This window comes from Vicugna pacos, chromosome 16 (assembly GCF_048564905.1).
Source record: "Vicugna pacos chromosome 16, VicPac4, whole genome shotgun sequence".
Classification (NCBI taxonomy): domain Eukaryota; kingdom Metazoa; phylum Chordata; class Mammalia; order Artiodactyla; family Camelidae; genus Vicugna; species Vicugna pacos.
Genome location: NC_133002.1, coordinates 11042569 through 11053945, shown reverse-complemented (window position 1 = coordinate 11053945; position 11377 = coordinate 11042569). Strand labels below are relative to the sequence as shown.

Genomic DNA, 11377 nt, shown 5'->3' with positions numbered 1-11377 from the left:
CAGCAGCCAAACAAGGGCAGGGGAAAGAAAAAGCTACGATGTTTACAGAGGAAAAAAAGTCAGTGGAAAAAATGACGGTGAGGTCAAGCCTATTCGGGGGATGGCCGGGCGCAGGCCCCTGGGGAGGGGACCGGTTGCCCGCACAGATCGCACAGATCTCTGGGGAGAAAGCCACCAGGCCACGACGCACCCTGCGACCCTGCCTCCTGCGGTGGCCCCAGCCCAACCCAGGAAATGCTCCCTCCGGGCCTTCGTCATCAGCCTGTGTGCGGGACCGTGTTAATCCATCGCCTCCCTGCCCAGCCGGAGTTTACTTCTCTGCTCACAGACCTCAGATTTATCCCCCGCTCTCGCCCCCGTCCCTGCTCCAGAAGCCCGGGAGGATCTGGCTGGGTGGGGACGGCGGCTCTTTTGTCTGATACCTTGACAAAGGGGCCCGGCCTTTCCCAAGCCCCACAGGTGTGAAGAGCTTGTTACCCTGGTGTTTGTTCAGCCCTATTAGTGGCCTGAAGGACTGTTGACAGAGGGCCCCTTTGTGTGCGCACTCTCTAAAGCTCTCTAAGCCCTCAACAAACACAGGCCACTTCTCTCCTGGGACTTTATCAGAAACCGTCTGAAGCCCGCCTTGGCCGCTGGGAAGGCCAGCCTCCTGGACAGAGTTCGGGGACTGGGTTTTGAAAGCATTTCTCAGGGTTTTTTTTTTTTTTTCATTTTTCCTATCACCTTAATCTGTCTCTTGTCCGTTCTGTTTCTGATACCAGAGATCAAGCACAGGTCTGGGGCAGGGGGCAGAGATTTTGTTTTCAAGTTTTAAAAAAAATGTGGCTTTGCAGGCCTTCTGTCTCCTGAGAGGAAGCACTGGCAGAGAGACCTGGAGAGAGGTCAGTGGGCTCCTCCCTGTGAGAACTTGGCTTTAGGAGGTTCTCGGGCCCAGCGGAGAAGTTCCTGTTGCTAACTGCCCTCCTGGAAATCCTTTCACCAGGGTCTCCCCATTGACCCCCACCACCCACCCAACCCGTGTGCCCCAAAGTGGACTAACTTCTCCCTCAGAATAGTTTCCTCTGCCCAGTACCCTGGAGAGTAGTCCTTCTGGATCAGGTGGTCACCAGTCCTGTCAGCTACTCCCCCTGCTGAGGCTGCTCCCCGGTTGTAGGCCCGCATCACTTCCACCTTGAGCTTGTGGAAGTCTGTAAGATGGCCCCTCAGCGCCGTGGTACCATCATGCCCCATCTCTGATCTACCTACAGGCTGGGAGTGGTCTTACTGCTCTTCCTGCCACCCTGCTCCTTGCCCAACTCAGTTCCACCCCTGTGGCTTGTTCACAGCTGGAGCACACCCCTCCTGAATTCCCGAAAGCTTCCCTGCCGACTGGAATCTGTCCCTTATCTCCAGAAGTTTGGTGTTGCACAGCCATAGACTTTTAGGGCTAGGAAAGAAGTCAGATCATCAGACCCAGTGTCCTCATTTTCCCAATGAAATCATGGAGGCTCAGAGAGGCCAAGTGGGCTTTCCAGGGGCGCACACCAGGACTAGCACCTAAGTCCCAGGTTTCCCAGATCAGGTCCATTTCTTTTGCCTTTCATCCTTGCAGCCTTGTGATATTGTATCAGCTGTGTGCTGTTTGAGTGAGCTTAATCATAACTATGCTCTCATGTGAGCCCCTAGAGCCTTGCCTTCAGATAACTTTTTTCTCCTCTGTGTGTTCTTGACCAGCGGTCCTCACAGTGTGGTCCTGGGGTGGGCAGCATCCGTCAGCGTCACCTGGGAACTTGTTAGTAGTGCAGATTCTCCTGCGCCACCTACAGCCCGCTGAGTCAGAAGCCCCTGGGCATGGGGCTGGCTCAGCTGCCTTGTCTTGGCAGGCAGTCCCAGTAATTCTAGGCACCCACGTTTGAGAGCCATCCCATGTTGGGTTCTTGGGAGGGGATTAGTGGCTTCTTGAAGTGGCTTCTTGAATTGAAAACCAGAACTCGAGAGAAGGAAGAGGCGGTCATAGTCTTGAAAGAGCGAAACGCAGCAGGATCAACCCTACGATAGCTGTGCTTCTCGACTCAGAGGCTGGCACGTCAAAGGGGCTCTGTTAATATCTGTTGAATGAAGAAATGAACAAGCAATCATGCGGATGCATGCAGGGTTGTGGGTGTCATTGGTGGCCCCGTCTCATGTCTTGAGGGGCCACATCTTCCCTCACATGTTCTCTGGGAGTCCCCTGGAGTCCCGCAGAGCATCCTCATCTTACCCGGGCACTGTCTCGCCCAGCATGGACTGTTGACTTTTCTTCCAGACAAGCGAGTTGTCCAGTCCTCCTGGCCATTTCTAGGGTGCTTTCCAACAGTGTTTCAGTTTGAAATCAACCAAGACATGCCGAAAATGATTGCAAGCCCTCAAGCCTTGACTGGAACCAAACGGCTCCTGTGAGATGCTTCTAGTCTCTTACCAGCTGTCCAGTCTCTTTGGCACACCCCGGCTGGTCACTGCTGCATTGTATTGGCCAGCTGATGTCTCCGGTGACAAGCTTTCAGCCTTGTGTTCAGGGGGGAGGGGTAGTCCTTGGAGTGAGGTGACAGTGACAGCAACATTAACCAGACTTTTTCACGCTGGGTACCTCTGAAGACTCTGCGAGGGCAGGGACCCGCTCTGTCCTGCTCACTGTTCTATCCCAGCGCCTGGCCTTGTGCTTGGAACGTAGTAGGTGCTTAGTAAGTATCAGGTGAGTGAATAAATAAATTCACCAGCTGCCAGATTTACCTTTAGTAAAATGAAAGCTACACTCTGGGATTTGTTTTGCAGACTTATCTACATGAGCAATCATTTCTCTTATGCCCAGCTCACCTATAGACATGAAAGGGTTCAGGGCCCCAGAAATGCTTGGGCCAGTCCTACCTCAGCCCCTTTTCCAAAAAGAGCCATTTGAGAGCCCAGCTCAGGGTCCCCAGGTGCTGGCAGGAGCCAGGTGTATGGGGAGCGGTGACTGCCCAGCCTGGTCATCTCAGGAGAGGCTGAAAACTGGGCTCAAAGACGACACCACTGAGGGCAGAATACTCAACATTTACAAACAGGGGTCAAAGAATTTCTAAATAAACAGTATACCAAGGAGAGTAACAAAATAATAAATAAAAGGAAATACAAACTATGCCAAACTCTTAAAAATAACTCTCAAATATTTTTGTTATTCTGAACCAATCATTTAAGAGGTTTCTCCTGAAACCAGATCTCTCCCCATTCCTCCATCACAGATGCCCCGCCATGAACTCTCCCCTTTACCAGGCAGCCGAGGGCTAGGGACATGCATACAGAGCCCAGGAGGGAGCATGTGTGGGCCAGTTATTTTGGGCAGTGCAGCTGCAGATACAGAGGTCCAGAGTTCCCTGTTGTGCTGCAGAAAAGACCTGGGCAACCTGGAAGGGAAGGAGAATGTTAGGAGTAATTCTGTGTGCGGGGACGGTGGGGAGGGCATTGCATCAAGCCTGGAGCTCTGAGGAAGCCCATCGCTGAAGGACTAGTCCTGGTCCATGAGCCCCCGCCCTGAATCACATGACGTCTAGGGGAGCCAAAGCCGGAGTCCCTGAGAGACAGGGCCTGGATACGGCTTAACAAAGTCTGCTAGATTCTTTCTGGGCCTAGGAGAGCCCTGGTGGGATTGGGGGTTAGCACATCAGGTCTTTTGTGAGAGGGTCAACGTCTGTGTCCCGACAGCTTATCAAACCAACAGATGTGGATTCAGTCACCATTGTGCGCAAGAATTTACTCGAGGTCCTGGGAGGAGTCCAAGGCATCCTAGATGTGGGCTCCTCTTAAAGCACTGCAGTCCACGCGAGCAGACAGAAGCTAAATCAATGAGTTAAAGCAACAAGAGAAGTTTAAAGTAGTGCAAAGCAACAAGAAAAGAAAGTCACAAATGCCACGAGGCTATGTCTTGGTGGAGGGTATCATCCAGGCGGACCGCTCAATCCTCCATCAGTCCTACTTTCCTACCTACCTAACCTAAACACTCACTTGCGCCTTCATCCACCCACCCACCCACTCACCCATGCACTTACCCGTTCATCCAGCCATCATTCATCCACCCACCCACCCACTCATCCATCATCCATTTATCCATCTACTCACCCACCCATCTATCCACCCATCCATCCATCCATCCATCCATCCGTGTTGCTCGCTCATTTTTGCTCCCTCTCTCTCATTTGTGTAACAAAATGAGGTCTGCTCTGGGCTGGACGACATAAGGACAAACACTGTCCCTGTTCTCCAGGAACCAACACAGCTGAGCATGTGTCCTGCTTTATCTAAAAGTTCGCTGCCAAGAGCATACATTTGCCCCCTCCCTCTATGAGACTGGGAGCCCCTGGGTAGTTGAGAGGGCATTGCCCATCCCTGTCTCTCTGATGGCCTGTGGCGCAGGGCCTGGCATGAAGCCAGAGCACCTAAATGTGTGTTGATTGAACCGTTGGGGGGTGGTGAGAGGTTGGACAATCCGTGTTGGTGGGAGAGGTTTGAAAAAGCTTAAGGAATGGTGGTAACAGGCATACGTTAAAAGAAGACTTAGAGGACCTTCAGATGGGCGAGGAAAATGGGCCCCCATCTCCTGAGCCCGTTTCCCTGTCAGGCTTCTGGTTGGGAGTCCGGGGGCTCTCCTCCTCCCACCTCCTGCCCTGTGTTATGCCCCTGGGTCTGAAATGCAGCCGTGTGTGATATGTCCTTGGTGATCCCCACATGACAGCTGAAGAAAGGTGCAGAGCTTGGGGTCCAGACCAGACCAGCTCTCTCTGGGTGGCTGGGGGACCCTAGGACAGGATGCAGCCCATGCCGGCTCCTCACACGTCATGCTGCCCTCCGCCCTCCCTTCTCCCCTGGGCTGACCTCTCGGTTCTCACAAATCTGCCCTCTCCTTTCCGCCTTGAAATCTGATAATGAAACGAATACCCAATATTTTTGCCTCTAAGAGAGGCAGGAGATAAACAGGAAGGCATCGGGGATTAAGGTGTCTTTCCAAGGAAGGGGTTGGGGACAGGCTGGGAGCTGGGCGACGTCTCTGTTGGGGCCGAGCGATCCAGAGGTGAGCCCCTTCGCCCAGTGCATTTTTCCATTTGTGCAGAGAAAATAAAACAAAGAGAAAAGAAAACAAGCTGTAAAATGCTTTGCAGAAGCCTGAGCACGGGCAATCGCCACTGATGTCCCCTGACAGCTCCCAGAGGAGGGCGACAGGGCGGGGGGCGGGGAGCCCTGCCTTTTGATGTTCGGCCTCTGAGCTTTCTTTTGTGTGACCACTTGTTGGGGAAGAAGCTTTGTTGGTGTCAGGTGCCTATGGGAGGGAGACACCAGCCTAAGGTTCCCCTTGGGGTGGGGGTGGGGTGCTGAGCTCTCGGGAGAGAATGGGGGGACAGCTGGAGCTGACTTTACAGAGGTAGACACAGGCTTAGCATCCGCCTCCAAGAGGGACCAGAAGATGCTACTGCTCCTGAAGCCTTTCCCTTCCTGAGGAAGGGCGCCCCACATCCTTCCAGATCCCTGTCCCTGGGCAGGGATGCCAGGCCCTCTGACTTCCGTGTTAGTAGAAACGGTGCAGATTCCAGGCGGTAGTCTAGTCCCAGCTGTTCCTTTCAGGGATGTGGCTCCTTTCCTCTGGGGCAGTGGCCCAGGAGCCAAATGGGCCCCATTTACTACTGGCTCAGTGGTCCTGGGCTGGTAAGTCACTTAGCCCCTCGGAGCCGCCCACATCACCCTTGTCTGGCTGAGTGACTCCACAGTAACACTGAACTTGCGCATCATTTCCTGTGTTGGTGGGCAGGGCGTGGCTGCAGCTTCTTTCTTTGCACCTGGTTAAACTCTGCCCCAAGGGTCAGAGGTGATGAGGGACACTTGTAAGGCTCTCAGGAGTCATTCTCTGGCCTAATTGGGCTTCCAGATGCTTCTTCCAGACTTCAGGCTTGAGCTGAGGTCTTCTCTCTGGTACCGCACAGAGCACCTCCTCTAAAGCCCTCACCCATCTCTACTTGCAAACTGTGTGTGATTTATGGGGGACTCTAGGAAGAATATTTAAAGAAGCTTATCTTAACATCAGAGAGAAAAATTCAAGAGGCAACGATTTTTTTTAATCACAAAAGTAATATGTGAATAAGAAACTGGTAAAATATTTGCAGCTTGTGTGTAGAAAAGACAAATGGTTTTTAATCCACCGTATGTAGGAGAACTAGACAGTGTAAGAAAAAAAAAAGCCCTACCTTATTTGCAAACTGGGCAAATGGCAGGAACAGGCAACGCACACACAAAGAAAGAAACCTAAATAGAAAAACAAATACGTGGAGAATGTCCACCCTCACTGGTAATCAAAGACATGCAAATTAAAATCGTGTGTTTATGTGTGTTTTCCAGACAAATTGGCAGAGGTTTCAAAAAAAAAAAAAGAATGCTGATACCAAATGCGTATTGTTATTCTTGTCAAGGGTGGGGCGAAATTGGATTTCTCACATCCTGCGAGGGTGGGGAGTGTAAACTGGGACAGCCTTTCTTGAGGGCAATTTGGCAATTGGGATCCCAAGTTAAAAACACCGCAGTTTAACCTAATAAGTCTGCCTTGAGAAATTTACTGTACGCCAATCATCAGAGCTGAGTACAAATATGTGTGTTCAGAACTGGTGACCACTGCGTTGTTTGTAATAATGAAAAACTGGACACAAGTTCACCGCCCAGCCCTGGGAGGCCCTGCTTTTAACTGCATCAGCTTCTGATTCCTACAAGCCCATTTCCTATATCCGCACTGTGGAGGACTCGATTACCTTTCAAAATTATGAAGAACATTACCTGACATTAAAAATTGTTCATCATTATGAGGAAATAGGCCAGGAAGCAAGAGGTCCAAGGTTGAACCCCATCTGTAGGGAAGAATTAAATAGCACCCCCAGCTGAGCAAATGTGGATTAAAGCCTGCAAGGGAAGACCCAGTATTAACAGCAGTTGGTGGAAACGTGAGTGCAGTTTTTTTTTCTTTCTGCTTTTGTTTTTCAAGCGTCTGGTATTACATATGTATTTCTTTAGCAATTACATAAAATGCGATTTAAATTAAGCTTAACACAAAAGTGGGGGCAAACTGTGTTGGAGAGTGAGCAAGATTAGGCCAGATGGAGGCTGGAGTGATCCCGGAGTTAGAAGCCTCAAGAAGAAGCAGATAGTGTGAGGAGGGCTGTGTGGGGGCTGGGCTGATTCCCCTGGGCACCCAGAGGCCCCTCCCCACCCCTCACTGTGTGGAACCCACGCTGGCAGGAGGTGCTAATGGGCCTGGAAATGACATTGAAACCAAGATACAAAGGAGAAGGATGCAGGCAGATGAGGAGGGAGCTTGAGAGCAGAGGGTCCTAGGAGGCAAGGACCAGCATATGCAGAGCCACAGAGGGGCAAGGGAAGGATCCTCACAGGTGGCAGGCTCTAGAAACTGCAAGAAGTTTGATAGAGCTGAAGTGTAAGAGTGTGGGGTGGGGCGAGCAGAGCTGCAGTGGGAGGGAGAGGCAGGACCAGTTTGTTCGGGGCCTGGGAGGCCGTGTTAAATGATGTAGATTTTATTCAGTGGGGAGCCACTGAAAGATTTTCAGTTAGTCCCAGACATCCTCAGATAGGTACTTAGAACTCCTGCCCTGGTTACCATGTTGAGAGCTTGGAGGGCTCAGCTCAGGCAACGGAAGGGCTGAGGCCTGACGGAGGGAGAGCAGTGAGTGGGTTTAGAGGAGGCGCTTCTGGGGCCAGGAGGAGACCCCAGAGCAGAAACTGAAAACATACACTGGGGAATCAGGAGCCCAGAGGTGGTCACTGCCATGGAGATGAACGAGGCCTGCCCGGAAGAGCATCCCAGCAGAGGGAAAAGGGTACTGAGTTGAAGGGGTACAGGCAGAGGCAGGCAGGACTGGGCCGGAGGCAGCCCAGGGAGAAGGGAGTTGGGGGCCTGTCCAGAGGACCCTGCGGCCAGAAGCGTGGACCCCCATGCCATGGAAAGTCGCCCAAGTTGATGGTGGGAGGGAAGATGGTGCAGCAGGGCCCTGAGTCCTCCGTGTTGGGAGGACTGGGAGAAGGAGAGTCCAGCCCGGTGGCGGGAACTCATGGAAGTCAGGAGTGTGTGAGGGCAGAGGTGAGGCTGGGAGCAGATGCACGCGTCTCTCGGGCTGCTATGACAAAACACCCCTGGCCAGGGTGCTTAACTAACACGCCTTTATTTCTCACAATTCTGGAGGCTGGAGTCCAGATCAGGCTGTGGGCAGGGTTGGTTTCTTCTGAGGCTTCTCTCCTTGGCGGGCAGATGGCTGCCTCCCTGTGTCCTTATAGTGTCTTTCCTCCCTGAATGTGCACTCCGCTGTCTCTCTGTGTATTCAAATTGCCTCCTTATAAAAAGAGGACACGGGTCAGATTGGACTAGGACCCACCCTAATGTCCTGATTTTAATCTAGTCATCTCCTTAAAGGCCCCATCTCCAAGGTAGGTCCTCTCCAAGGTATCTCCAACTACAGTCATACCCGGTGGTTCCTGTTAGGGCTTCAGCTTATGAATGGGGGGTCGCGGGGGGCACAGTTCAGCCTTTAACAAGCAGGATTTGGGCACAAGGAAGATGCCCAAGCTTCTGACGTGTGTGATGGGAAGGGGGAGGAGGCGGGGAGTTTGAAGGAAATGAACCGTCTGCATTTGAGAGGGAAATGGGCACCTGGCGACGGCTCCGGTACTCTCTGGTGGTCCATCCGTGCTGACGGATGCAAACGCGAGCCCAGGCAAAGCTGCGGGAGGGAAGACTGCCTGGCTGGCGGGCAGTGGGGGCGGGGGAGCTGGGGGGACGGGCCTCCCGCGCCCCTGCCTGACCCCTGTCCCTGCCTCCCGCAGCCTGTAACTGTAACCTGCACGCCCGGCGCTGCCGCTTCAACATGGAGCTCTACAAGCTGTCGGGGCGCAAGAGCGGGGGCGTCTGCCTCAACTGCCGCCACAACACGGCGGGCCGCCACTGCCACTACTGCAAGGAGGGCTACTACCGCGACCTGGGCAAGCCCATCACCCACCGCAAGGCCTGCAAAGGTAGGCGGGGCGGGGCCGCGCGCCGCCCCCTCCCTCTCTCCGCTCTCCCCTGTCCCCCAACTTCCTAGTCCCCACTCGAGATCATCGCACGCACGCACGCCTCCCGGGTATTTGGTGGTGTAAGTGGGAACAAAGAGGCGGTGGAGAAATAGCTCCGGGAGAAGAAAGGAGGTGTGATCCCTGCGAGGGCGCAGGGCGCCCGCCCCGCCCCGCCCCCTCCGTCCGCACAGGTGTGCCGCATACCACAGGGCGGGGGTCAGGTTCACCGGGCTTACCGTTGGCACAAAGGGCTCTCTTTCACGAAACCACGCAGACGCATTTCTTTGGATGTGTGCGCACCCGTTCCCCCCTCCAGCCCCACCAACCCTTGCACAGATGCGCGCCTTCGCAGTGATGTCGGCATCTTCGGGGGCAGGGGCTCAGAAGGAACATTTAACCCACCTGCAAATAGTTTCACTTCTCAGGACAAAAAAATTAAACGAGGGGAGGGTCGGGGGTGGGGAGGGACGACTCTATTTTCGTTCACTGAAGCAAGCATTAATGTTTTAACTTTATGCAGTTTGTTTTCTCCCACTAACCAAAATGAGGCAATGGTCAGATGACTCAGAGCAGCTGATGAAATGCCAGGGGATTTAGTGACGTTGGGGGAGGGGAGAAGGGCCCCCCACCCCCCACCCTACATTTGCTTTTGGGAATTCCAGGAACCAGGGCTCTCTGGGTCCAAAACTTGGGGCCTAGAGCCAGGGGTTGCTGTGAGCATGGCTTCCCGAGCAGCTGTTTATGTCTGAGGGCTCTTGGGCCACAAGCCAGCATCGATAGGGGCCTAACATGGGCCTGTAAAGACCCTGACATGGAAGAGACCCAAGCCATGGCAGACTTAGGCCCAGATGATGAGCTGCAGGAGAGAAGGCCACCCCTTAGCCTTGGATGAAGCCAAAGTATCATCTTAACAGGAAATCCACCAGATGTTGGGCACTTGTGTGCAGGACCGATTACATAATTCATAGGCCCCAGTGCAAAATGAAAATACGAGGCTTCTTGTTCAGGAATTGCTAAGAATTTCAAAATAGCAATCAGAGCTTCAACCCAGCATGTGGCCTTCTGAGTGTGGGGCCTGTGAAGCCAGCCCTGCTTGTGCAGGACGCTTTTCTCCAAAAAACAGGTTCCCACTCTTTCTCCTTCAGGAGAAATCCCTTGGATGCCAAATCAGCAGCGATGAATAGGGTGGCTCCCAACATAGGAGCAAGCTTTCCTTCCAGATTCCTTAAGGCTGCCTCTGGTGGTTGCCGAGAGAAATTTAAGCATAAAGGTAGCGGGGCTGTTTCCACCTTAAAACAAACAACTGATCCAGGTGAGAAAACCCCAGGAGACTTTGGCGACTGAGAAGGTGACCTGGGCAAAGAGACCCAAGAAACGTCTCCAGTGGCAGGAAGGCAAGGGCACCAGGGAAGGAGGACTTTGGGTATTCAGAGAATATAGTTGGAAGGTAGCCAGTGCCTTTGCCTGTGCCTAAGTGTTTGTTGTCCCTTTTCTTCAGAAGAAATTGAAGTCAGAGTCATGTAAACAACTGGTTGCACACAGATTTCTTGGGAATTTGGCCAAGAAATTTTAATCAACAGAGACACTCAGGTGGGCAGCCCTGTGCCCGTGGAGGAGAAGGTCTGGCTGGACTCTGCCTGAAAGGCCAGTGGTCACTTCCTGCTGTGCCAGTTTCTGCTGTTGGAGCAGGAATGGCATGTCCCTTGGGGAGTCAGGAAGGAGCAGGGCCTTGGTCATCTTGTCATCTGCCTCCCTTCCCTTTCCTCTTTTGTTGTGGGGAGGGACAGGGCCTTTCACTGGTTGGAGTGAGATGTCACGAAGCCTAAAGGGTCCTGGGAACCTGCAGACCATCCTCTGGGGCTCTGCCACTCTGGTTAAATGGTATGGAGATGCCGGCTCCCATTGCTGTTTTCCAGGAGGGACAGATGTAGGCAGACAAGGGTGTGGTCCTGTCTTATTTCAAATGCTGTGGCCAGCCCCCCAGCCCTGGACAGCAGCTGCTTTGGTGGGAACCCTGGGAGAAAAGCTCATAAAGAGGAGAAATACAAGGATGAAATCTGCTCAGAAGAACACCTGCTTAGCCTTCTGGGGAAACATGGCAGGAAGGTGTGGGACCCTCAGAGCCTCCTGACTGGTGAGGAAAGACAAAGTTTCAAGGATCCCACCTCCTGATTGGTGAGGAAAAGCATTGCTGGAAGGGCCCTGCTTCGTGATTGGTGAGAAAAGACAATGTCTGAAAGATCGGCTCTCTAATTGGTGAGAAGAAGAATATGGCCTGAAAGGTCCTGCC

The 11377-nt window shown here is 53.0% G+C and overlaps 1 protein-coding gene across 1 annotated transcript in view; it reads left to right on the top strand.

The window, feature by feature from the left end:
• NTN1 (netrin 1) overlaps positions 1-11377 on the top strand; it is a 163426-nt gene that overhangs the window by 91779 nt on the left and 60270 nt on the right. The window contains exon 3 of the mRNA XM_006217763.4: positions 8860-9048. Within this exon, the coding sequence (XP_006217825.2) occupies positions 8860-9048 (189 nt within the window). The remainder of the gene's footprint in view (positions 1-8859; positions 9049-11377) is intronic.